This window comes from Leptodactylus fuscus, chromosome 2, assembly GCF_031893055.1.
Source record: "Leptodactylus fuscus isolate aLepFus1 chromosome 2, aLepFus1.hap2, whole genome shotgun sequence".
NCBI lineage: Eukaryota > Metazoa > Chordata > Amphibia > Anura > Leptodactylidae > Leptodactylus > Leptodactylus fuscus.
In genome coordinates, this window is record NC_134266.1 from 33759219 (window position 1) to 33786278 (window position 27060).

At 44.8% G+C, this 27060-nt stretch overlaps 1 protein-coding gene across 1 annotated transcript; it reads right to left on the reverse strand.

Annotated features, from left to right (window-relative positions):
• Positions 1-906: 906 nt before the first annotated feature.
• On the reverse strand, positions 907-27060 carry SLC46A1 (solute carrier family 46 member 1). Its single transcript, XM_075263572.1, has 5 exons — positions 26754-27060; positions 13923-14775; positions 8860-8943; positions 6170-6326; positions 907-3592 (listed from the first exon to the last, which is right to left on the reverse strand). The coding sequence occupies exons 1-5, from the start codon at positions 27000-27002 to the stop codon at positions 3535-3537; spliced, it is 1401 nt and encodes a 466-aa protein (XP_075119673.1). The 5' UTR covers positions 27003-27060; the 3' UTR covers positions 907-3534.

A 27060-nucleotide genomic window follows, 5' to 3' on the forward strand; every position in this document is an offset into this window, starting at 1 on the left:
TCCAGTATTGCCACGGAGGACCAAGGAATGACAAATAGTGAATTGACAGAAGGGTCATGGCACCCAAGGTTTACCAAAGCAGGTAGGGGAGTAAGAGCTCGCCCATCTAGACTGATCCCACAGAAGACCTACTGCAGCACAATATGAGGGAAGGAAGGAACAGGAAAGGACAAGTCATGCTTCACAGCTGCAAACACGTCAGCGGCCATGATGATCTCCTGTTCACCACCTAAAATCCCTACTGGACACGTGAGCAGTAGAACTGGATGGTGGAGACTTGGAAGAAGATGGCCTGGTCTGAGGAAACATCATGTGGTTTACTGTATGCAGGTCTATCACTCACCAGGGGAACAGATGGTACCAAATGCCACAATGGGGAAAAAATACAATGTTCTGCTGGGAAACCTTTATTCCTGACATTCATGTGGAAGTTACTTGACACGTACCAAATATTGTACAGACCAAGTGTACCCCATTATGGTAATTGTCTTCCCTAATGGCACTGGTCTCCAAGCAGAATAATGTCCCAACCACACTGCAAACAAAGTGTTCAGAAATGGTCTGAGGGACATGGTGGCAAGAGAGCCATGAGTCAAGCAGTCATAGGATCAGAGCAATGGACTGAATCAGTTCTAGAATGACTGATGCACATACGCTGTAATGTTATAAACGAAGATGGAAACTTTCGTCTTTCTTCCTTTACTTTTCAAATGGAAGATAAAGTTCCGCAGAAGTGTCTTCATCTTCCATTTCAAAGGAAGCAAACAAGATGAAAGAACGCTTCTTCCTATTTATTACATGATAGTGAATGGAGAGATGCAGGCAGAGGCTACTGTGTCCACATCAGTCATTCTGATGGTGTTGCAGTCCTTTGCTCCGATCCAAGGTGACTTTGATGACAGAAGTGTGACCATATCTTCCGCACTGGAACTGAATCCATAACATTTAATATCAGAAACGTCCTGCGCCCGGCTTAATGGATGGCAAGTGATAATTCAGACGTCAGCGCCATCACGTCAGAGACTCGGTGCAGGTTCAGCAGAGGATTTATTGGAATGTGTTATCACAGACAATGAGAGAAATGCACAAACATCAGAACAAATCCTATCGAAATGATTTCTCCAATACATTCACATCTTATTGCAGAAATGTCTCACCTTAGACACTGGATGGCGCTATCTGGGCAGTGTACATAGCCATGCAGGGTCATGTGTACAGGATTTTAGTAGTTTGTACAACTATTGCCATGTCTAGGATTCTCTGTATTACTTTATAAAGACTTCAGAAACAAAAATTTATGAAAAAATAAAAATAAAAAATGTATAAAACTTAGCAAGAAGGAAAAAAATACTATGATCACTTTACGAGATAGCAGAGCGGAGCTTGTCATTTGGCACGCTGCAGATAGATCTACTGCATTATCCTACACTTGCGACTGAAGCGAATAACAAGTCGAGCTCAGCTACATCTGTAAGTAGACGAAGTACATGAAGTGTCATTCCAGTCCATAGTATCCAGTCCATAAAGTGTCCTTAGCAGCAGAAGAGATGCATGCACATGGCTTGTCTGTAGAGCGACTATACAAACATAGCTGTGCACTATCAGTCCTAGGAGGAGGGGGTGTGACGCATGTATTGGGGTAGGGGGCTCAGTACATTGCAGCTTCACTTCACAGAGTCAGGGATCAATTTTAGCTTTACCTAACATATCCTGCATCAGTCAGGGGTCAGACAGTTCCTTATGGGTGCAGATATGACTGGGCATGGATTATAACAGGGCTCAACTAACCATCAGGTGCTAGATCAGCAGGTTATGTTTTCTATTACAAACTTCTGTAGGGAACCGGTCAACAAGTTTGGGGTTACAAACACACCATTATGTCCTTATAAAACAGGGGCTTAACATCTCAAACTAGGGATGGGCGATTAATCGAAAAATATCCAAAACTGAACAAGAACCAGGATAACAAAATCACGTTATTTGGGAGGTTCTACCTACAGTTTCGTTGGAACCGAACACATCCGAATCGGAACTGCCATTTCAGACCTCAGGAGTATAAGTGGAGGCCCAGGGAAGGTGATCAAACAGAAAAACATTAGTACTCACCTCTCCTGGGCCCCGGAGCTACTCCCTGCTGTCTTTGGCACTTCAGACTTACGTCAGTGACTGCTTGACCAGCTGATGCCCAATCACAGGTCTGAGCAGTTGTGACGCATAGAAACAAACTTGTATAATACGTATTTCAGTTTCCGCAGGCCTTGCATTTTACATTTTATAGCCTTCAACTTCCCGGAGAGGAACAAGCTTTGCTGGTGAAGCCGATAACAGTATATCCCCTTCACTACACATATGCAATATAGCAAAGTGTACTGTCCCCAGCTTCACCAATACAATATGTCCAGAGCCACTGGAAAGGAGTACTGGACAAATTCCGGGAAGTGTAACTAAACTTTCCAACAACTTGTGATTTTCTGGCAGTATTTGTATCATTAATACATTATGTAATATACTTTATTAACAGATTTTGTCTCCTTTCTGTGAAATCCTGTATTGTTTCACTCTTCCCTTTGTTTCTGTATTGAGCGCTGTTCCTGCCTCTCACTGATGTTACTGTGTATGGACGGGGCTGTGTAATATGGAGAGAAAATGAGGTGGGGATCACTGCAAACTGTTATATCTCAGACGTTATATAACTTACAAACTTGTTTTTGGTGTCCTATGAAAGAGGAGAATCTAGTTTTCAATTGGTTGAAAGCTGTTGGGATTGGGATATTCATATGAAGCTGTATCATATATATGATGTGAAAATCCCAATCGCAACTATGTTTTCAACCAGTGAATAATTTAGGTAGAACTGCTACCATCGTGTCATATGAAAGAAGAACATCTCCTCTTTCATGTGACACCAAAAACAAGTTTGTATGTTTTATAATACTATAGATATAACTATTTTCAGTGACTTCCCCTCATTTTCTCTCCATATTACACAGCCCCGTCCATACACAGTAACATCAGTGAGAGGCAGGAACAGCTCCCAATACAGAAACAAGGGGAAGAGTGAAACAATGCAGGATTTCACAGAAAGGAGACAAAATGTGTTAATTAAGTATATTACAAAATATATTAATGATACAAATACTGCAAAAAAAATATTGGCGGTTTGGCCAGTAGAGAGTAAGGCAGGGCTGGGGCACTAAACCCTGTCCGCATAACATAATGGTGGTTTAGCGGCCTCAAACCTGGTGATGGGTTCCCTCCAACTGAAAGGATAAAGTTTAGTTTGGATTCCTATGTTGGCTATCAGACCCGAAGTCTTTAGGCACAAGAACTATACAGAATCTCGTATCATAGGTGTTATACAGAGGATTAGTAAAATCTACATTTTTTAAATTTATAAGGTCTTCCATAAGTTCATCCCGGTGAGACCAAAACCATCACTGGTGACGCTCGGCGTCATATACTCCATTCTATAACCCAACTTCTTCACAGTAGATTCAACATCCCCAGTTGCGCAAATGTCTTGCATTAAGGCCGTCAGGAAATTTCTGCAAACTGGCTGTACAGCGGTTTTTGGCCACAAATTTCAATAAACCTATAAAACAAATAAGAAATAATGGTTAATGATGAATGGTTGTAATAGTGGGATGTGCAATGTACAATAGGCTAGACGAAAGCTACACGTGGCAATGATATAAAATAAAGAAGACAACCTTACAAGGAGATAAACCAGATATCTGTCTCACACACAGCTAATCTATAGACAAGTCAGCAACTGGATTATTTAAGAGGGTTTCCGCCTCCCTTTTCCATATTCACAGGCCACACCATTAAAGTCTAATAGATGTAGGTCACAATAATTATCTCTAGAACAGGAAAACCCTGAGCTACATGTCATGGCTGCTGGGAATGGCTGTGCACGTGCAGCTCGCTCCACTGGCATCTATGAGAGTTCTGAAGAGTCAAGTACATGGATAACATATTAATGGAGAAAGAGGTGTATAGGCAGCCATGGGAGATTGTTATCAGTCCTGGTGGTGGGACCCGCACCTATATGGCATATTCTATAGATAGGTCATACGTGTCTAAGATGAGCGTGTCCCATTAAAGGGTAACCACCATTTTAGAAAGTCAACGGGCAAGTCTTAAGCTGCCAAGGAGAGTTGAGCACAGCCATAGGAGCACAGTACCTGCACCCCTACATAGAGCTCTAGGAAATGAGAGTCAGATTTCATATGTGGCCATTTTGAGGCTTCCTCGATTGAGGTCTCAAGTGTCACCAGACAAGACGTCACTACAGACACGGTATCGGCAGCACATGGTCAGGTTGTATTTACACCTGCACTTGGTTTCCAATCAGGGATTCCATCCCCCATTTCCAGTCTATGGGGTCTGTGGGTAACTGCTTTTTAAAGGGGCTCTATCAGCAAAATCATGCTGATAGAGCCTCCACATATGCGTGAATAGCCTTTAAAAAGGTTATTCAGGCATTGCTAAATTTATATTAAACTACCCCCCCCCCCCCCCCCCCGTTTTAAAACAAAACTCTAAAAAAGAATATGTTAAACTTATCTAATGTGCACGCTGGGCGGGCATTCAGGGTCCGACTTCATCTTCATCCACGCCTCCTCTTCCAGCAATGTCCTCAGGTCCCGACTTCCTCCGGCGCTCATGAACTGCCATTGATAAAAAATGGCGCGGGTACATGCGCATGCTGCTACTACTACTACTGTGCATGCACCCGCACCATTTTTTATCAATGGCAGTTCGTGAGCGCCGGAGGAAGTCGGGACCTGAGGACATTGCTGGAAGAGGAGGCGTGGATGAAGATGAAGTCGGACCCTGAATGCCCGCCCAGCGTGCACATTAGATAAGTTTAACATATTCTTTTTTTATAGTTTTATTATAAAACAAGGGGGTAGTCTAATATAACTTTAGCGGTGATTTTGCTGATAGAGCCCCTTTAAGTAGATTGGGTTTCCATTTTTGGGTCCCCAGAGAACGGAAACCAGAGTGCAGGTGTGAACCTAGCGTAAGCTACAGGTAAGACAAGAATAACTATATTTCATTTATTTCAGGTGCCATTGGAATCATTATGAAGAGTTCCAGGTTGGTCCTGTAATAGAATGCTGCAGCTGCAATACGTCAGCTCCTAAAGACCGTGTAACGTTACACAGCGGGGTCACCAAGTCCCGAGATGCATAGTGCATAGGTCACTCATTGTTCTGCTTACTCAATAACTGAATAGCGAGAAATAGAGATGAGTGAGTACTATCAGCCGATCCGAACAGCACGCTCGCATAGAAATGAATGGACGTAGCCGGCACGCGGGGGGTTAAGCAGCCGGCCACCATCAAAGCGGAAGTACCAGGTGCATCCATTCATTTCTATGGAGTGTGCTGTTCGGATCGGCTGATCCAAACAGTACTCGCTCATCTCTAGTGAGAAACATCCTCTGGCATTAACATCAGCGCCAAAAACTGTGCCCTGGCAGGAGCTACATGGCCGGGCAACACCAGGCAAATCTTACTTCAGCGAGCGGTGGATGCAGCGATGTAACCACAATGTCACCACTGAACTGTGGACTGAAAAAAAAAAAAAATCATACCTGTCTGTCTAGTCTGGTTTTGCCGACACCAGGAGCGGTGACCTGCCTTACCAAGTGCATAGTTTTGTGGAGGAAGGATAAAATTATGTATTTTTTTTTATTTTCCATGGCTTGGCATCGGTCCCTTAGTTCCAGTAAGGGAAAGGTTAATGCTTCAGCATACCAAGACACTTTGGATAATTCTATATTAACTTTGTAAAGACACGTTTCTGTTGTAGCATGGCTGTGTCCCATGGCACAAAGCGAGGTCCATAAGGCCTGGGTAAGTTCAGTGTTGAAGACCTGGACTGCCTACAGGACTCCATGTTCATTTGAAGTACAGTGGCACTCTGTAAGATACCACAGAAAGGCCGTTTGCTACATTTTGTAGTCCAATTGCACATTACGGATGTTCACAAACAGATCAGAACTTGGCAGACACAGTCTTCTATTCACAAATGGTGATTGCCACAACTTAGCCTGCCCAATGGCAGAAATCCAACATGGCAGATTCATGACTAGATGGATGGAGATGGAAAGACGTAACTCAGAGGAAAGGCAATAAAAAACAAAAAAACACTTTACCCAATGATTCCGGCTGGGATGAGCAGAACAATGGCTCCAAACAAGAAGGAGAAGCCTTTCATGAAGTAAAGCGTAGCTGGATACAGAGAGTTAAAGATACTGGTGGCCAAGATGTAGGAGACGCCTTCTACACAAGCAACGACGGAAAATAACGACCCTGTAGATGAGAATATTGGAGACAATAAGCATGGATGAAACCCGGCACTCCATTTCAGATCATCTTTAACATGACCACAGATTTTCAGTCCTCCATCCAATGATCTCAGTAGATACTTACAATGGTGACATCACTAGGACAGACCGACACATATACAAGGGATATACAAGCAATCACAGAAGGCCTTGTTACCTTAGTGCACATTCACATGTGGAGGATTTGTTGCAGAAACGTTGACTGAAAATCCGGTCCATTCATCTGAACGGCCATGTCAGCAAGTGAATAGATTGGACAGTCACAGCAACCTCTAAAAATCTGTTGCCCTGATTTACTATTGCAAATCTTTGGCACAATGCGCCGTTTCTAGTTTGGGCTGAAACTTTTTGACTTGCTAGCTTGGATTTCCAGATAAAAAGAACTTGGTTTAAGTGCTAAAAAATGCACCGTGGTCAGGCAAGTTCTTTCTGAAAGTAAGACTGGGTTCACATCTGTGTTTGGTCACCATTCAGGGATTCCGTCCCTCATTCCACTTGAAAACGCGGACGGAAACCGGACGGATCCCATTATAGTACAGGGTTTGCGGATAGCCGCTTTTTAAGCGTATTGGGTTTCCGTTTTCAGGTCACCAGGCGGATCTGAACAATGTAAACCACAGCACAAGTGTGAACCTAGCGTAAGCCAACTAAGAGACTCAGTTTAATATATACATCAGATTTATCATCCAGCGTCACTGAGGGCGGGTTCACACCAGCGCCCGGTCTCTGCTTTGCAGGTTTCTGTCTTCTGCCGGAGAAACTGGACAGGACACATAAACCGGCAGTCAGTTTAAAAACTCATTCACTTGAATGGGTTTGCAAAGTGTCCACCTGTGAGTGTCTTCTGTGTCTCCTCGGCAGAAGACGCTCCTGGGCGGACACTGACTGCTGAGTTTCCGTCTCCTGTCCAGTTTCTCGGACAGAAGACGGAAACCCATAAAGCAGAGACCGGGCGCAGATGTGAACCCGCCCTTACTATGATCTGTTTTTTTTTCAACTGCTTGTCTAGATCTGTATTGTATTAGAAAATCTAGACCACTGTGTGAATATTTCCATAGGACGTGTTATACAAAATAAACAATACGTATTCATTTTGTAAATGTAAAAAAAAAAAAAAAAAATCATAATAAGAAATTATATTCCCAAAGAAATAAAAAAAAAATTATAATCTACACATGGTACCCATGCTAGTGAAAGTGCAGTATACTGTGTCGGGGAGCCACAGCACATCTCCATACAAGTAAATGTGACCGGCCGCACTACTCTACTTCACAGCTGGGGGCACCACTGTGCAGGAATAAATAGTGAAAGGCTGTGTGTGTATGTGTGTAATATCTATCTATCTCTCATATATCTCTTATCTATCTATCTATCTATCTATCTATCTATCTATCTATCTATCTATCTATCTATCTATCTATCTATCTATCTATCTATCTATCCATCCATCTATCTCTCTTATCTATATTATATCTATCTATCTATCTATCTATCTATCTATCTATCTATCCATATCCCATCTATCTATCTATCTATCTATCTATCTATCATATCTATCCATATCCCATCTATCCGATTTAGCCCATCAGGACGTCTCTGTGTAACTATTTCTCTGCACATTTCATGTTCGAGCGCTATGTAATTTGTCTGGCATGGCTAGATGTGAGCGATCCCATGATCACGGCTGATCGGTGGGGATTTGTGACTGCCAGGCCGGCTCCTAGTTATAAATTTACATTATTTTAACATTGGTATCTCCTAAAATCTGAGCATTTGGTTTTGACCTGTATCACTGACCCCACAGCTTGGTGACATACAGTGCAGTCAGTCACATACATCTCCCTATTTCCAGAATACCCGGCACCCTGACACTTCCCGTTTCGTCTGTGCTATGGTGCGTACTGCAAGACTGCAGAGGTTACCAGGAATGATGAACCTTTGTCCTCTGAGGAGTTACAGATTATACGCGGCAGATAAGAGATAAGTGATATATTCCGTATGGTCCAAGGGTCCTGCTCATTGTGCTGTACAGTATTTATTCGTGAACCAATTGTGATGTATCCGCTAACATGGGGGGCAGCCCGAGACAGAAAGTGGTGTCCAATAAGCCACTTACCCCTGTAGATAAGTAGCTCTGGTTAGACTACGTTCACATCTGCGTCGGTCTGGTTCTCTGATGGACCAGAAGAGCAGAAAAAGGGTCCAATGACGGACAGCAGTAGATTCTGAGGGACCCCATTGAGTATAATGGAGTCTGTCGAGTGCGCTTTTCTTTTCTCCTTTTTCTGCCAGACTATGCACCAGGGCTCCGGGCAGGTGTGAACGTAACCTTAGCATCTCCATTACCATACAGTAACCTTAGCATCCCCATTACCATACAAGTAATGGAGTCGTCTCCAGTCTATCGGTATGTGCCCAGAATAAAGCACAATACAGAACAGAGACAGCCCCTTCCTTATTTCGGGAGATTCCTCCACTAACATTACAGATAGGCTTACCTTGCTCCCCCTCGTCCACCAGTTTAGACAGCTTGGATCTAATAATCGGAGTAGTCGCCATGGAGAAGAACCTTAATCCGTACCCTACAATACAGGCAATGAATACAAATGAAGATCAGCTATACAGGCTTTTGTTATATTACGTTACTATAGTATATAAATAATACAGCGGGTTGACAATGGCCTGTCAGCAATAATAAAAAATACTTTTAATTCCCTTGAAACCGTGCTGGAAGAGCTTTCCTTCAGCATTTGCTGTCCCTCAGTTGTTACTCTTGGAAATGTATGAATAAATTAATTCATTATGTTACCCTTCTCCTTGTAAAACAGAATGCGTCACACCAGGTTACTTTCCAATCATTGCCCAAATGGCGAACCTATATGGCATGAACTGGCCGCAGTAATCCTATGCAATTACTAGTCAGGTTTCACCATGTCGGGCACACTCAGTGTGTGAAGGAACATGCCCTAGTGATAAGCCCCCATGTCTTCTCTGCATACAGCCAAAACCATACCTGCCCATGGTGGCCGATGACCACAGGATATTACCATAAAACTGTGTGGTCACTGGGCATTGTGGGTAGGTAGGAAGTTGCCACCCTGTGTAACTATACCATTAGAGAATATGTGGCTGTTTACGTGAAAAGGGCCCAGATCGTCGATACTAATTATAGAGAAAATAGTCCAAAACATATTTGGGTAAAAAAAATCACAATTTTGTTTTATGCAAAAATTTTATTTAAAAATATGTCAATTGTGCTTTCAATAAAAATTTTTTTTGCTGTTTCGGACAATGTTACACCATAACGGTTACAATGATACCAAGAACTCCATATCGACAGTGTGGGCCCTTTTCACATAAACAGCCACATATGGATATGGCAGATCAGAGTGGAGGAGAGGAAGCATCCAAGTCAGCGGGGAAGGCAGATCACACAGCCTGGAAGTAAGGGGAGGAAATCTAATCTGTCCTATTAAACAGCTGGCAGCTTTATTTCTCCAGAGAAAATCATCTACTATTGTGGAAAACTGCGACAAAAAAACTGGGGTACATGTCTTGCACCAAATTAAATAATCCTTTAGGACACTTGACTCTTCTAACAAGGGTCAAGGTCTACCAGATAAAGGTGTGACTCATCTGTATAAGGGGAGTGGCCTAATATGTGATACTGAACGCCGAAAAATTGGTGTTTTTTTTTTTTTTTTTTTTTAAATAAACAAAGTCAGTAGGACTAAATCAATTTATAGGTGGTGTAAAAGAAAGACTACACAGTCTAAGATGTCTAAGATTTACCATCCGGCATTAGCCATTGTGATCTATCTGGCGCCAGACTAAGTTTGCAATGTCTGACCATTAGTCAGGATTAGTAAATCTGCCTCGTAATGCCCTTAGTAACCCTCTGCCTTCTGCACTTGCGCAGGACTTGAACAGTCTAGATGTCAAACAGGCCGGACAGGTTATGGCAGGACATCATTTACTAGCGCTCTGTGCGCCTTTCATTTCTGCAAACAGCTTTTTAACACTATAATTCCTGAAAGTCTGAGGACACAGGAAAACCACATTGTGCATTCAGCAGCTTTCAGTACAGCTGTGTCGGCCTCCTCCATTGGCAGACTTTACAGCAGTCTGCACATTTCTCACCAAATTGCTTGTCAGCGTATTATCAAGTCATGTGTCGCCGCAACGTATATGAACACGGGCCATGTACACAAGTGGCTTGTGCTGTTGTACTTAAAGGGATTCTACCACTAAACCTTTTTTTTTTTTTTGGTGAAGACGTCGGAATAGCCTTTAGGCTTTGTTCGCACAGAGTTTTTTGGTCAGGGTTTTGAGGCCGTAAACGCCTCAAAACCCGGACCAAAAAGACGGCTCCCATTGAAATCAATGGGAGCCGCTCAGGAGGCTTGTCCATTCTTCAGGCCGAGTCGCCTCGCGACTCAGCCTGAAGAAATCCCTACTCCGAATTAGGCCCATTCATTGAGCCTGATCCGGAGGAGGGTGCGCGGCTGGAAGCCGGTCCCGTGCACCGCTTTCAGTTCCGCAACACGTTTTATGGATCGAAACCTGAGGCAGCCTCCGCCTCAGGTTCCAATCCAAAAAAACTCTGTGTGTACTTAGCCTTAGAAAGGCTATTCATCTCTTACCTTTAGACGTGGTCTCCGCTGCGCCGTTCCTTAGAAATAACCGGTTTTTACCAGTATGTAAATGAGTTTTCTCACAGTGATGGGGGCGGGCCCCAACACTCAAACAGCGATGGAGGCGTACCCACCGCTGCCAGAGAAGTGTCTCCAGCGCCGCCTCCTTCTTCGTCAGCAGCATCATCTTCAGTGTCTTCTTCTGCTGCAAGCTCATAACTTCTAGGCCTCGGGCAGAGCAGTATTGTTAGCGGCCATTTTCCTGTGGCCTGTGCGCCTGTTCTACCCAAGGCCTAGAAGTTACAAGCCTGTGGCAGTAGAAGATGCTGAAAATGACGCTGCAGACGAAGAAGGAGCCGGTCCTGGAGACACTTCTTTGGCAGTGGTGGAGACGCCCCCATAGCTGCGAGAGAACTCATTTGCATACCGGTAAAAAGCGGTATTTCTAAGGAATGGCGCAGCGGAGACCACGTCTAAAGGTAAGAGACGGATAGCCTTTCTAAAGGCTATTCCGACGTCTTATCCACAAAAAAAGGTTTAGTGGTAGAATCCCTTTAAAGTGGACCTTTCATCAGATCGGGCACGTGCAGTTCTATATACTGCTGGAAAGCTGACAGTGCGCTGAATTCAGCGCACTGTCTGCTTTCCCGATCTGTGCCCGGGTAAAGCGCTATCGGTCCCGGTACCGTAGCGCTTTACAGTCAGAAGGACGTTTCTGCCTGTTAGCCAGGGACGCCCTTCTGCCCAGCAGCGCCTATCGCGCTGTACAGTGTGAGCGGGGAGGAACGCCCCCTCCCCTCCTGATAATACTAGTCTATGGACGAGCACTGTGAGCAGAGGGAGGGGGCGTTCCTCCCGGCTCCACAGCACAGTGTGATAGGCGCTGCTGGGCAGAAGGGCATCCCTGGCTAACTGTCAGAAACGCCCTTCTGACTGTAAAGCGCTACGGTACCGGGACCGATAGCGCTTTACCCAGGGCACAGATCGGGAAAGCCGACAGTGTGCTGAATTCAGCGCACTGTCAGCTTTCCAGCAGTATATAGAACTGCCTGTGCCCAATCTGATGAAAGGTCCTCTTTAAAGGGAGGCTGTCATTAAAACTCAATATCAAACCCCCATTCTGCTTAAAATAGGGAGAGAGAAATGTCTTACAAGGAGTTAATTATAGTCTATGGGGTCTGCAGGTTTTCTGCGTGTAACCACAAAAGGGTTTCCGTCTTACAGTTCCCCATATTTAGTTGACATATCCTAAGTTCTAAGACTAGGTCAACCCCATTTATTAACCATAATTTGAGAATTAAAAAAAACCCTGAATTTTTTTTTTTTTTTTTTTGCAATGATGAATGGAGAAGGAGAAATACTCATCCTCACCGGTCCTGCATGGGGTCCCATGGTCACACTTCACAGGTCCCCCGCTGGTCTCAGTGATGATGTCACCACAACATGTGACCCTACTGCAGCCAATCACAACGTGAACACCACAGTGTCACACAACACTAAAAATAGAGATTGGTCGCAGAGGACCTCACCCCAATGTCACCCATAAAGACGGCTGGAGGGTCAGCACAGGAGCAGCGGTGGATCGGAAAAATGGGCATTACAGCTTCCAGTATTTTATACAAATGTAAGGGGTTTGTTATTCTTTGGGCTTGGAAAATCCCTTTAAATTTGGAATATTTGCAATTAACACTAAAATGTAAGGTAATTAAACACAGAACATGGGAATATTATATTACATGAGGATTAAGCAATGGTGGAAATTAAGATTATGTGCGTAGGACAAGATGGAACATTTCTCCATTACATATCACAAAACTTACACAACCTGAGCCAAGAAAGGCAAATAAGTTCATGGGATCTATGAAAAGTGATCTAGATGGACAACAAGAGCAGATTTACCTTTTTATATACCATGTCAGCTCATATTTGGAGTCTTGTGTACAGTGCTGGCACTGGTATGAGAAAGACATAATGCCGTGGTGGGTGCAACCAAAGTATCTAAGGGCATAAGGCTCCAAGCACAATGTGCGATCCATGGCAGCACACTAACCCATTATTTTCTATGGCCCCATACACATGACTGATTATCGCAGGTCCTATTCCTGCCCAGCCTCACCACACAAGATGAATTAGTTGGAAGGCACAGGCAGCATACGGTTATCATCCATGTGCCATCTGTGCCGTATCTGTGCTCCCATTGAAGTGAATGGGAAGTGCTTAGAAGCGCTTGCGTGTACGGCTCGGAATGAGCCGAGCGCTTACGCCGTGTGAAGGGGCCCTCACATGTACAAGACCTACTCCTTATATTGTGGCTTGGTCCCACAAGGATCCGTAAAAACAAGTCCATGTGAATAAGGCCATAGAAATGAATGGATTCATAGGCTACCTAGGCATTCGTAATATCGGATAGCACATGACAGCTTGTGTGCCGGGGGCCTTTCCTCCTCATAGGATGAGAGCAACAGACTGCAATAGAAGGACTAAGACAAACGGAGCTGTGTTCTGTCCCCGCTGACTCTAATGTAAAAAATACATATATATTCCATTGTGTCTTTTACTTTTCCGATGGAAGAAAGCTTCAGGTCTGGTTCTGTGTTCAGTATTCCATTCGGGGAGTCTGCTTAGGGACCCCGAACGGAATACCAAACGCATTGACAAGCAGTGAGCAATGAAAGCACATGGGCCCATGTCCATGAGAATGAACGAAGATGGACACCTGATGGAGGGGGCTCCGTCTCCGTTCTACAACGAATGTCCTTTGCTCTCACCCTACGATGGATGACAGTCATTTGATAATCCTGTGCGTCTCTTTACTTACCACAAACATACAGCAGCTCATAGTCAATGGTCTACCGTAGAGCACCGTGGCACAGTGAACAACTTTATACAGGTAAAAAAGAAAAAAAAAAGTTGTGATGGTACGTCACCTGTAAACATTATTGGAGTAGTTGCAGCCAAGGAGAAGACGACTAGGCCTGAAATGTTTGATAAGAAACCCATCTCTGCCACCCAGCTGTCTGCCAGGCATAGCTGGAAGAGTCGTAACCCGGCCAGGCTGCTGAGGTACGTGAGGTGCTCGGCTGCAGATCCATAACCAATCAGGTCAGAGTCCCAGCACAGAGGAAAACTGAGCTCGTAGATCACCATCAAGTCCTTGGCCCCCATATGAACAGTCACCACGAGAAGGAAGGCCAAAGAATATAGGAACAGCTTACTTCGTCTGCCATTCTCTCCTGGCAAACTGAAGAGGTGAAAGACTGACTGATAATGTCTGAAAGTGAACAATCTGGATGGTTTCCTGTCCTTCACCGATTCCCTGACACAAAAATAAACATAAAAAGCTGTAAAAACATACACGGCAAAAGCTAGCCAAAAAGGGTTAATGTAGCCCTGCATCTTCCGCCAGTGTCCGCCTATGATACTGGCTATCATTCCAGCAATGCCAAGGCAAGCCTCCAAGATGGCAACCCTGAATGTTCGTGATGGTCGATCTGTGATATCTGCTATGTAGGCAAAACAGCCAGCAAGGATCATGTTGAAGTCACCGGTGATGCCACAGATAATCCGTCCAAGCAATAAATAACCAACGTGTAATTCCTGGTACATGACCACAAGGTAGACGACAACCTGCAAGGTCAGTCCGATGAATGGAACGATGAGCACTGTCCGACGGCCGACATGGTCACTCCAGGGGCCAAGGAGCATCACGGAGAAGAGGCCGACCAGAAAGCCACTCAAGTTCAAGTAAAGACTCCAGTGTGATGTTAGGGACTCCACTTCCTACAAACAGGAAATATGTTAAAATACAGTGTACCAAAACACAATAAGGGCGGGTTCACACCTGCGCCCGGTCTCCGCTTTGCAGGTTTCCGTCTTCTGCCCGAGAAACTAGACAGGAGATGGAAACCAGCAGTCAGTTTTCAAATCCATTCATCTGAATGGGTCTGCACAAAACGCTCACGAGCGGACACTGACTTCCACGTCTCCTGTCGGCAGAAGATGGAAACCCACAAAGCGGAGACCGAGTGCAGGTGTAAACCCACCCTAACATTGGGAGGGGGAGGGGGGGGCGATAATAGACAATAGGGAAGAGTATTAAACATTTGCTGTATAAAGAGACAACGACTAGACTAACACATATAGAAGAAAAGTCTTTCCTCATCGCTGCTCTTGGTTGGACATGCCCACATATGTATGGCACAAGCTTACCAGCTTTTCAAAATAATGTTATTTTGTAATGCTCTGTCACAAGATGTCTGCCCCATACGTGTCTACGTGACCAATATTCGTAATGGGAGTTGCTGTCTGACAAAGATGTCAAATTTCTTTGTAACCAAATCAGTACACTATTGAGTCCTTAAAGGAGTTTCTGGGGACTAAAATAGTTATGGCCTCTCCTTAGGATAGGGCATCAGAATGGTGGTTTGTAAAGAATACAGCATTTGGACGAGTAATATAACCTTTTCAATGAGGTGCAAATAGGCTACATAACAGAGTAGAGGTCCTGATACACAACTTGGTCAAATTTTGGAAGACTAGCCGATTATCTTCTAAGTATGGGGGTGTGCTGACCCTACCCTGATGGCAATGCTGGGGAAAGGAGGGTCAGGGATGTTCTTATGGGCCATGAGTGGCTACTACAGCTGTGAGGGCCCCTTCACACGGCGCAAGCGCTCGGCTCATTCCGAGCCGTACACGTGAGTGCTTCTAAACACTTCCCATTCATGGGAGCGCTCATAAAGCCGGCTTTACGCGCGCTCCCATTGAAGTGAATGGGAAGTGTTTAGAAGCGCTCGCGTGTACGGCTCGGAGCCGAGCGCTTGCGCCGTGTGAAGGGGCCCTCACATGGGGGTAGATAGAATTTAGAAAGTACCTGCAGCCGAATAAAGTGTTTGCCCGACACCTACTGATGGTATATTTGGGCACATTAACAGTGGCTCAGTCAAGACCACATAATCTTGAGAAACCGGTGTAGGTTACACGGTCACTGCAGGCGTACTCCAGGCATAGTTATACTACATACCGAATCTTTAGTCAGTACGACCAGATTAGCAATGACAGATTGTGAGCTATAAAGGACAGCGCTCCGACCTCCATTATGGGTTTTATACTATTACGTGATTCACACCACTCACATTTATGAGCCTTTTCCGGTCAGACATTTTTGACATGCATTTTTTCAGCCCTCGCCTGGCCCTATGTTCTCGCATTCATGCCAGCTTATTACAGCGGTGCGGGGCCTACGGGTTTGAAGCAACAGGCCAGCCCTTTCACAATATGTAGATGAGACAGCTCATTTGCATATTGTGAAATAAATGAGATTTTTATGCGAAAAAGATGTTACATTCAGTTGAATCTGACCCATCTGTGGTGTTGGTTTAATATGCCCCACCCTGGTGACAGACTCCTTTGAAAGTGACGCCATTGTTGCCCAGAACAACAGACAGCTGGACCGCTGTAATAGTTACACACGGAGCATGGCGGACTCCATTGGCTATAATGGGGGTCCATCGGGGGTCTGACGTTTTGAAACCAAAGTCAGAGGAGTAGACAGTCCTTTGTGATGTCTGGACATTGTGATTGAGCCTCCAGATGGGCACATAGCCTGAGGTACCGCGATGGAAGAAGCAGTCACAATATGTCTGACCATGTTTAAGATAACACAAGAGAGAAGACAGTCTGAAAATATCTTCTGTATAGTAAGCACATTACATTACATCCCTCGCTCTGCAGATTCAGACGCTCACTATAGTTCATAGGGTCACATGATGAAGTACGAGTTTCTAGGGCACAGGGCAATGGCTGCTTATAGAGAAATACAGATGAGGAAATCACAATCTCATTTACCCTTCACCAGGCCGTAGAATGACAGAGGCTCATATGCAGATGTGAATCTACCCCAAGTAAAAACTGTGACTATGGGAGAGTTGCAAGGAAACAAAAAAGAAAAAAAAACACCACACACTACATCTGCTACTACCATTAAGTGTATGTTGACAAGTTTTTGCAGGCTGATTTTTAGGGAAATGCCAATGGGAGGTAGAAAAAAATGCAAGTTTTTGATGCTTTTTAATTTTTTTTTATTTTAAAAAAACAATATCAAAACTTGTGGATTTTTTTTAAATAGGGAAATTTACAGGTCCGTGGAGTGTGCTGGAGAAAAAAAATAAATAAAAAATAAAAAGCCAAAAAAACACGTCAAAAAAAAAAAAAAAATTCCCAGTGCCTGGAGCAGATTTTTTCAGCCTGCAAAAACCTCTGTGTGATTATACCCTAAGGCAGGGGTGGGCAATTAATTTTCCCATGGGGCCACATGAGCAATTGTAACGGTTATAGAGGGCCATGTGCGCCGTGGCAAATTTAGCTCCACCCACTTCTCCGCCCTTTCTCAATCATTTTTCCCATGTGCCCCACAAAGTAAAATCCTCCTACAGTCACCATAACATTATACCCCCCCACATTATAGCATTTCCCTCCAAACGTCCCACAGTATTAAGTCTCTCTCCTGGTGCCCCAGTATAAACCAGCAGAAACTAGAGGGGACATTAAACTGGGGGCAACTAGAGGCAGACATGTCCCCCTCCAGCTACCCCCCATGGTTTAATATCCTCCTCCAGCTGCCCCAGTTTAATGTCACCCTCCGTCTGCCCCCTAGTTTAATGTCTACCCCCTCCATGTGCATTCAGTGTAACTGCCCCCCTACATCTGCCCCTAGCTCCCCCCTCTTGCTCACACATGCTGTCTCTTCTCTCTTTATCATCCAGCAGCCTCCATTGTCGGCAGCTTGCATCAAGCACACAGTCCCGTGTGGCTCCGCCCACTAACGAGTCATAGCCTATCCTGGTGATAGGACCTGTGATGACATCATCACAGGTCCTTGAACAAACTTCCACTAGCTATGCGGGCCGGATAGAAGTAGTCAGAGGGCCGGATGTGGCCCGCGGGCCGGACATTGCCCAGGTCTGCCCTAAGGGTATATTTACACCACATAATCTGCCATGAATCTGGGGGCGGATTTCGCAGGTCTATGTGTCGTCCGTTCTGCAGAAACGATATTGCATCTAATAAACAAGCACTGCCTCCTCTTATTATTATTCCTATTATTTCTTATATTAATTTTCCCTCGTTCTCTGTCGATCCCAGCCAACTCTTTAATCACTAATTCAGGATTACAAAAAAACAAAAACAAAAAAAACCAAACCCAGCGAACTTGTGAAATGTTCCACTTGCTATCAGTATAATAAGCGGGTGACTCACACTGGGTTTAGATGATAAATCCGCATTAATTTTATTATCCAGTTATAAAACTCTAATGATTAAAATAGACTTGCGTAGGCGATCTACCTACTTCTATCTCACCCCGACTGCATGCAGGTTTATCAACAAGTCCTAAATGTTCCGCATTGGATAAGACCCAGCATGTCTCAACGTAATGCAACTTTATATTATCATCACCATTTTAGGAGTTTCAGACGTGAGACTTGGTTCATGTAGGAGTCGGATTTACTTTCTACTATTCCCGGGACATGGACTCCTAGCATTAGACCCCATGCACACGATAAGTTCAGCCTTTGTCACTTTAGTACAGACATGCATAATTTTTACAAACGTGTCCAGGGGTCTGCAAATTATGAAGCGTGATCTACATTTGTCCACTTTTACGGCACGGACAAGTGTATTGGATCTATGTGGCTCCCTGATTGCAGAGGACATATGTTTTTTGCAGACAGTAAAACCACTAGGGTCATGTGCATGTAGCCTAACCCGCTGCAAACTAGCCCTGTGCGCTTCCTCAATAATACTGACCTACCTCCATATACAGCATCTGGTTTGGCAATCACAGCCAATGGCGGCTGCAAGATTTCTCGGTATCCATCACGTTAAACCATTCATCATCCATGTAGCCAAGCTGCCAGGAACCAGGAAGCGTTAAAAAATAAGGCCTTGCTAAATGCTACTCTGACGCCAAACATTTCCTACGCTTTGCTTTTAACCCCTTTGTGTCCTATCATATATAACGTTTCTCCTTGTGATACCTGCACGCTGAACTATACAAATGCTCAGCGAATGAATCGCTTTTGCGGGTGTTTTTTTGGCGCACTTATGCTTCTGTCATGCTTACTTTGATAGTCAAGAAAATAAATAGGCTCACGTGACAGAACCTGCAGAACAAAAACATATTAAGTTAATTGTTATGTGCAATAAGCCGTAAACCCTGGCGAGGCGGCCACTCCCTGCTCGCCTTATGTATACCTATACAGTGTGAGCTCTGCATGTTCGTACAACAGTGACTGACAAATCCCAGGTATCAGGTAGTCTAAGCTCTGAAAATTACACTGAACTTTCCAGGCTCTTTGAGGATCCTGGACATATTTTCTGGCTGAGATGTTAAAGGGATCCTATCATTAAAAGTCAATTTTTTCTCCCTAACACGTAGGAATAGCCTTAAGAAAGGCTATTCTTCTCCTACCTTTAGATGTCTTCTCCGGGCTGCCGTTTGGTATATAATCCAGTTTTCACGGGTATGCAAATGAGTTCTCTCACAGCACTGAGGGTGGTTCTCAGCGCTCAAACAGCACTGGGGGCGTCCCGAATGCTGCAAGGGAAATCTCCAGCGCCACCTCCATCTTCTTCAGGAACGGGCTCTCTTCGCGTCTTCTTCTGGCGGTGGCTCCAAAATTCCAGGCCTCGGGCAAAGCCGACTGCGCATGCCTGTCGGCCTCAAGAAATTGGCCGCTTACAATACTGTGCATTTTCTTGTGGCTGGCAGGCATGCGCAGTCGGCTTTGCCCTAGGCCTGGAAGTTTGAAGCCACTACCGGAAGAAGACACAGGAAGAGGCCATTCCTGAAGAAGATGGAAAGTTCTCTCGCAGCATTGGAGTCGCCCCCAGTGCTGTTTGAGCGCTGAAGACCACCCCCAGTGCTGCGAGAGAACTCATTTGAATACTGACGAAAACCGTATTATATATCGAACGGTGGCCCGGAGAAGACATCTAAAGATAGGAGAAGAATAGGCTTTGTTAAGGCTATTCCTACGTGTTAAGGACAAAAAATGACTTTTAATGATAGGATCCCTTTAAGAAAAAAATAAAAAAAGCAGAACTTCATCCATTAATCTGAACTGGGGCTAACCCCTCTGACCAGTGAGGCAGGACAAAAATATTGCTAAGGGAAGAGAACCCATTACAACAACATTGCAGATAGATAGGTTTCGGTCACCTGTGAATCGGTGCCACAAAGGCAGAGAAATTGTTATCAATATGTAAATGAGCTCTTTGCAGCAATGTGAAAGCTGTCACTACCTCCTTGGGGCTATAGCAGTGCCCTCATTGCTCCAAAGAGTTCATTTGTAATACTGGGGAAAACACTATTTGCTTCTGCTGATTGTAACCTATCTACCTGTGGGCTGTGTTGATAGGCTGGATTGTTGTGACAGGCTCCCTTTAAGCTCTGCCGTCTCCAGTCAGAAGCTGAAGACATTAGCAGGAAATTAAATTCTGTTTTCTGAAATTTCTACAAGACTTTGTGTCAGGAATGTGTAGAAAATCCAACACTGGTGCACAATTATATCCTCATGACTTACCACTCATTTCTAGGTTTGGTATTGAAGTGTGTCCTAAGGATTGTACAAATAAAGGTTAGTGAAATGAGTAGAGGAGCAGGACTGCAGCCTAAAGGAGTTACCGTATATACTCGAGTATAAGCCGATCTGAATATAAGCCGAGGCCCCTAACTTTACCACAAAAATCTGGTAAAACTTATTGACTCGAGAATAAGCCGAGGGGGGAAATGCAGCAGCTAGTGGAAAATTTCAAAAATTAAAATGGCCGGAGTTTTTGGGTGCAGTAGATGCTGGGAAAGGGGAAGGGGAGGGGGTGTTTTGGTTGTCTGTCTGCCCCTTCCCTGAGCTTGAGGACTGGGTTTTTTCTTCCCCCACTTGGAATTCAGCCTGGCTGAATATAGGGTATCTGCAGTGCTCCTATTAACCCCTTCCTGACGGAACAGGAGCACTGCAGATCCCCTATATTCAGCAGACCGGGCACTGTCAGACACAGGGATACCTAATGTGTTTGTGTTTCATAGTAATTTTCTACTTTTATATGTATTCTAGGGAAAGGAGGGATTTACAACTTTTATTTACTTTATTTTTTTTACTATATTTTTTTTTTTAAAGCTTCTTTTTTTTTTCACTATTTCATGGGAGATTCTATACAGTACTATTGTGGCTGTTGCGGCTGTTTTTGCTTGACTTGAGTATAAGCAGACGGGGGCTTTTTCAGCACAAAAACTGTGCTGAAAAATTTGGCTTATACTTGAGTATATACGGTAATTGTCTCCATTATGGTTCTGTTCTGAACCCACCTGTCCCACTATGCAGCTACATAGGTTTTCCCCTATAAGCACCATCGTCAGGTATAGATTAGTTATATGTCTATGAGTAAAGCTTTCCATTACTAGCTCTATCACACCGGCAAGGGAATATATTGCAGTACTGCATCTCCTTGTGTTGGGCTTGTTTTCTTGTATTGAGTCTTCACGGTATTTATAGCTCTCTGTATGTCCTATGAATAGCATCTTGGAAGGTAAGAACACTAAATGCACTAAATCACCCCCAGCAGGGCATCTGCAATACTACACATAACACTCCACCTGCACAACTGTACATGAGGGCTGAATCCGCCACAGGGCATATGAAGCCAAGTACTTTTATTTTCATTTTAGGTTTACATACTACAAAGAGAAAGATGCTGTGCTGCAGACAGGGCCGTGGGTTCGGAGTCACAGTATTAGCTCCGGTTTCCAAATGACGACATTTCCTCACCAAGTACAGGGAGTGTTAGGCGGAGTTCACATGGGTATTTTGAGGTCGTATATGCCTCAAAATCCTGACCAAAAAGACAGTTCCCATTGAAATCAATGGGAGCTGGTCAGTTCTTTTTTCCGGAAGCCATTTGTTCCGGCTACCGGAAAAAGAAGCGACATGCTCATTCTTTCAGGCGGATTCACCTTGCGACATCCGCCTGAAGACACTCCCTCCCGACTAGGCCCATTCATTTGGGCCTAATCTGGAGCGGAGTGCGCGACTGGATGCCGATGCACTGCAGCTACCTATATTTTGGACCGGAACCTGAGGCGGCCTCCGTCTCAGGTTCCGGTCCAAAAAAACCCTTGTAAACTTACCCTTATGGAGTAGGGGAATTAGTGGCTGCCATACAGCTGCCCAACACCCATTATTTTGTTACATATGTAATTTCATAGGAATCGGATTATTTTTTACTATATATATATTTTTTTGACTTAGAGAATATACTGCTTCTGTCAGTCCATGGAGTCTGTACGGGAGTCGGAGCGGGGCTGTGGAAAAATAAGGGGGTCAGTGTTGGTGGTTTGGTGTACCGACTGAAGCAATGAAGTGGAATCCAGACCTGAGTAAGACATTTTGACCAGGCAGCGTGATAGAGGGGCAGTTATAGGGCATAGCTCAGGCCAGGCTAGTGCCCAAATACAGCAGGACACCAATGAAATGAAAGGGTATGGACAGATAACAGAAAGCTGTGTATAGTACAAATCTCTGTTCTTCCATATAGAAGTGGTCCAGATCCCAAGAGCCCTGTCTATAAAACAGATCACCCAAAAGTTATTGGCATCATAACGCAGCAGTAAGGTACGGCATGCAACCGTTCCTGCCACTGACTGGCTGAAGAGATCACATGATGGCAGCTTGTAAACAAAGACGAGAACGGAAGGGTAGAGAAGATCAGACCTGAAGGTGGAGAACCCCATAACGGCACAATGAAATGTGTACCGGGATGTACGGCATTATATTACCATGACGTGTGTAATAAGAGACATTACAGGATGCTGACTAATAGATTCAGTCATCACAAGATGGTCATTTACATTATATACACTATGACTCTACAGGCTCAGATCAATATTGATGCGGATTCATATCCAGTGTGCTGTAGATGTGCGGGCCTTTCTACAACACTATTAATAACTTTATACATTCTGTCTTAATTGTGTATTAGAAATACCAAGGATATCGCAAATACGGGACCTGTGTCTACCACCGCCAAGCACTGGGCCTTCTGGAGACACTAGAACTTAATCCTATGACTCTGAGATAAGCACGCCATCTTTAAACGGATTACCATTGCTAGGATCTTCTTTAAGACATCGCCTCACCTAAAAGTGAGAATGCCTTCAAAATGTTGTATTCGATGGAGTGTGCTCCCATATACAATATTTAGAAAATCGTATGACCCCAGGTAACATGTATCGTTTCCATTAGCGCTTACATATTACTGTATAGTTATATGATGTGGATTATAATAGTGAATATTATTAATAGTGATGGAAGATGAAAGAAAACAAAATCATATCTAAACAGAAACCTACAGATGATTCAATGCAACGGCAATGGGGAACAATAAGTTACAGGGCACATGTTCTGGCCATCACGTTGTACATTTACTTATCGCTGAGCGGTGCGCCACTTTAGGAAGTTTAGTGTAACACATAGTATTCCTCTACACCACCTAGTAGCCAGACTGAGGTCGCCGATGGCTAGCATCACACTAGAGTCCATTTGGGATCCAAAAAAAAGGAAACCTAATCTGCTTAAAAAGCGGTTACCCTCCAACCCCATAGATTATAATGAGGTCCACTGGGTTTCCACCCAAAAAATGCTTGTAGGATTTTTCTCTCAGAATTTTTTAAGCGGGTTCAGGGACAGAAACCCCCGAACAGAATACAGGTGCAGGTGTGAACCTAGCCTTAAAGAGGACCTTTCATCAGATCGGGCAAAGGCAGTTCTATATACTGCTGGAAAGCTGACAGTGCGCTGAATTCAGCGCACTATCGTCTTTCCCGATCTGTGCCCGGTGTAAAGTGCTATCGGTCCCAGTAAAGTAGCGCTTTACAGTCAGAAGGGCGTCCCTGGCTAACTGTCAGAAACTGCCTATCACGCTGTGCTCTAAGACTGGGGAGGAACTCCCCTCTCCCCTCCTGATAATACTCGTCTATGGACGAGCTGTGTAAGCAGAGGGAGGGGGCGTTCCTCCCCGCTCACACAGTACAGCACGATAGGCGCTGCTGGGCAGAAGGGCGTCCCTGGCTAAGTGTCAGAAATGCCCTTCTGACACTAAAGCGCTACTTTACCGGGACCGATAGCGCTTTACACCGGGCACAGATCGGGAAAACCGACAGTGCACTGAATTCAGCGCACTGTCAGCTTTCCAGCAGTATATAACACTGCCTGTGCCCGATCTGATGAAAGGTCCTCTTTAACCAGCATAACTGAATCAGAAAATACATAGCACCGGGTACCCTGGCACTAGTCATCCTTTACTTATAACTGCTGAAGGTTTTTCTGATTCTTCCAGAACAGATGTTGAGAGAAAGAAGAACTGGGCATATTGGATTTCAACATGCGTGATCCTTTGTTTCCCTGAAAGATAAATGGCCACTAATGGGGTGTGCGTGTACATGGGAGAGTTAGGATGAGCAGCTATCAATCACATGAGCGTTAGGATTGTATGACTTTAAATACCAACTGTGCGGTATTATAGGAAAAACAACAGTGCAATGTAGATGGGAACACCGCCTTAGGCCCCATGCATATGACTGTGTACACTCATGGCTAGCACACCGAGCCATCCATTTCTATGGCCCCATATCCATGACCGTCTATTTTCATGGTCCTGCATATGGGGCTGAAGCAAAACGTAGGACAGATCTTATTCCTGTCTGTTTTGCAGCCTGTACTGACAAACCTCAATGAGTGTGTCCATGGAGGCACACGGACGTCATCCACGTGGTGTCAGTACTCACGGTGTGGCGACATGCACATTGTCATGTAAACATCAATGGGATTTTTTAGGAATTGAAACGGCAGACTGATAGCCAGCTCCAAATTATGTCCTGAATCTGCCTCCCATTGTATTCAATGGGAGGCAGCAATAGAGGCTGCTTTTATTTTTCAGCATGCTGCGTTGTCTTGCTGTAGATACCATGGCTGATTCAGAGGAAGAACCTGTGACCTGGTCAGTCCCATTGTGTCTAGGGCTCACAATGCACATTTTTCCCTATAAGTATGTCTTTGGAGTATGTGAGGAAATCCACACAAACACAGGGAGAACATACAAACTCCTTGCAGATGTTGTTCCTGGCAGGATTCGAAACCAGGACTCCAGCACTGCAAGGCTGCAGTGCTAACCACTGAGCCACCGTGTCGCCCTTTAGATTTTTTTATTCCCCCAAAGAGGTGGACAACTATTTTTCTTATTGATGACAATATGTCTTTACTTTATGATCTATAAGGATCCGACCTCTGGAACCCCGACCAGTCATAAGAATTAATGGGCCAGAGTTAGTTTTTCTGAAACAGCAGCACTATTGGCCCCCAGGCAGTGAAGTGAACTACATACAGTCAGCCCCATTCATGTCAATACAGCAGGGGACCAAGGAACTACAGTGAAGGAAAAAAAAGAATATGAAGGAAATGTAATATTACAGTCCCTGCATTTTTAGAATTGGTGAGGGTCCAGAGGTCAGCCCTTCCCAATCATAATGTGGCTGTATATAGTACTTTCACACATAATATAATATACAGCAACCAATATGGCGGCACCAGCCACTGGCAGTCGTGGATAATCCTATTAATATGCCATAAAGGTTTGTAGCGGAAAAATGTCACATAACAATATATACATGGTAGTGGCTTCGTATATCGTATAATAGAACATAAAAGTGATGATCTTGGTCTTCGTAAGGACACAGATGACAAGACCTGTAGTCATCAGTTCATTGGTCTATTAGCGAATGCCATCACCGTACAGACCTCTTTATATTATAGCATGTATACATTTACTATCTACTGAATATACAAGCCCTGAACTCCAGATTAGGTAGTCAGCACTGAAAACAGCAAATCCCTATTGTCAAAAACGACAACTCCTCTCCTGTAAAGCAGTGCAAAAGATGGATGTGCACATAGGAGTGGCCATGGATGAACCTGGGCTGCAAAATAGAAAGAAATAGGACATGTCCCTTAGTATAGGTCAATGGCCCAGATAATACACAGGAGTGTGTATGGGGCCATAAGAAAATAATGGATCAGTGTCGCTATTAGGAACATGCCTAGCACACGGACCGCTCACAGCAGTGTGCATGGAGTCTTAGGCGGGGTGGACATATGTCTGACAGTCGGGATGGGGACAATAGATGTCAGGGCTTATTTGGGCAGCATGCACCATATCCCCCGACGCTGCACAGGGAAAAATAGTGGGATCAAAATATGGAGTCATCGATCTGATACAAGCAGGCCATGGCAGAACCTTGTGCATAGGTGAACCCCTACCTTACAGACGACCTGTCACCTCCCTATAGAACCCTGAAGGATATCTAATACTATACTATGAAAATAGGAATTGTAAGAGATTTTGCAATGGTGAAAACCCTTGAAGATGCCCGAGCCTGTGGTGTCCCCACTGTGTGCCCTGCTATGGGGCTCAGGGCTGTGCCCGGCTCCTCACTGTGATTGTGCAATCTATCCTGACAGCTGGCAGAGCAGGAACAAAACAAGTGCAGGTGTCCCAGCAGCCAATCACATTCCAGCTTTCATTGTCAGTAACCAAGTGGAGAATGAAAGCAGTGACCGGATTGGCTGGATTTCCCTTTGTCTGACTGCTGGTTCCCCTGTTGTGTCTGGCAGATGCTGTTGTGTCTGGTCACGTGTGTAGCCGCCTCTCACCTTCTCCAGGGGGTTCGTGCTGTTCGTGCAGCCCTCTGTCCGGCTCCCATTGTAGCCGATGTCCGCGCTCAGCCGCTCCCACAGATACTGAGTAGTCAGCGGGCCCTGGAGCGCCATAGAAAACATGGCCAGGAACAGTACCGGCTCCACCGTCACCCGGCCCGTGTAGCAGCGCCGGAGCCTCGGCCTGTTCGAGCTGTCGGTACCCATGTCCGGGCACACCACGTCGGGCAGGTCGCTCTCAGACATAGCGCTGAGGAGAATGCATACGGAATATCGCTGCCTCCGCAGTGCGGCCACACAAGGG

Excerpts from the sequence above, each read along its gene's own strand:
- SLC46A1 (XM_075263572.1), bottom strand. The coding sequence starts at position 27,002 with ATGTCTGAGAGCGACCTGCCCGACGTGGTGTGCCCGGACATGGGTACC. Across the intron at positions 14,776-26,753 it reads GCACGAACCCCCTGGAGAAG|GAAGTGGAGTCCCTAACATC; the intron begins GTGAGAGGCGGC and ends TCCTGTTTGTAG. Across the intron at positions 6,327-8,859 it reads GGTGGACGAGGGGGAGCAAG|GGTCGTTATTTTCCGTCGTT; the intron begins GTAAGCCTATCT and ends TCTCATCTACAG.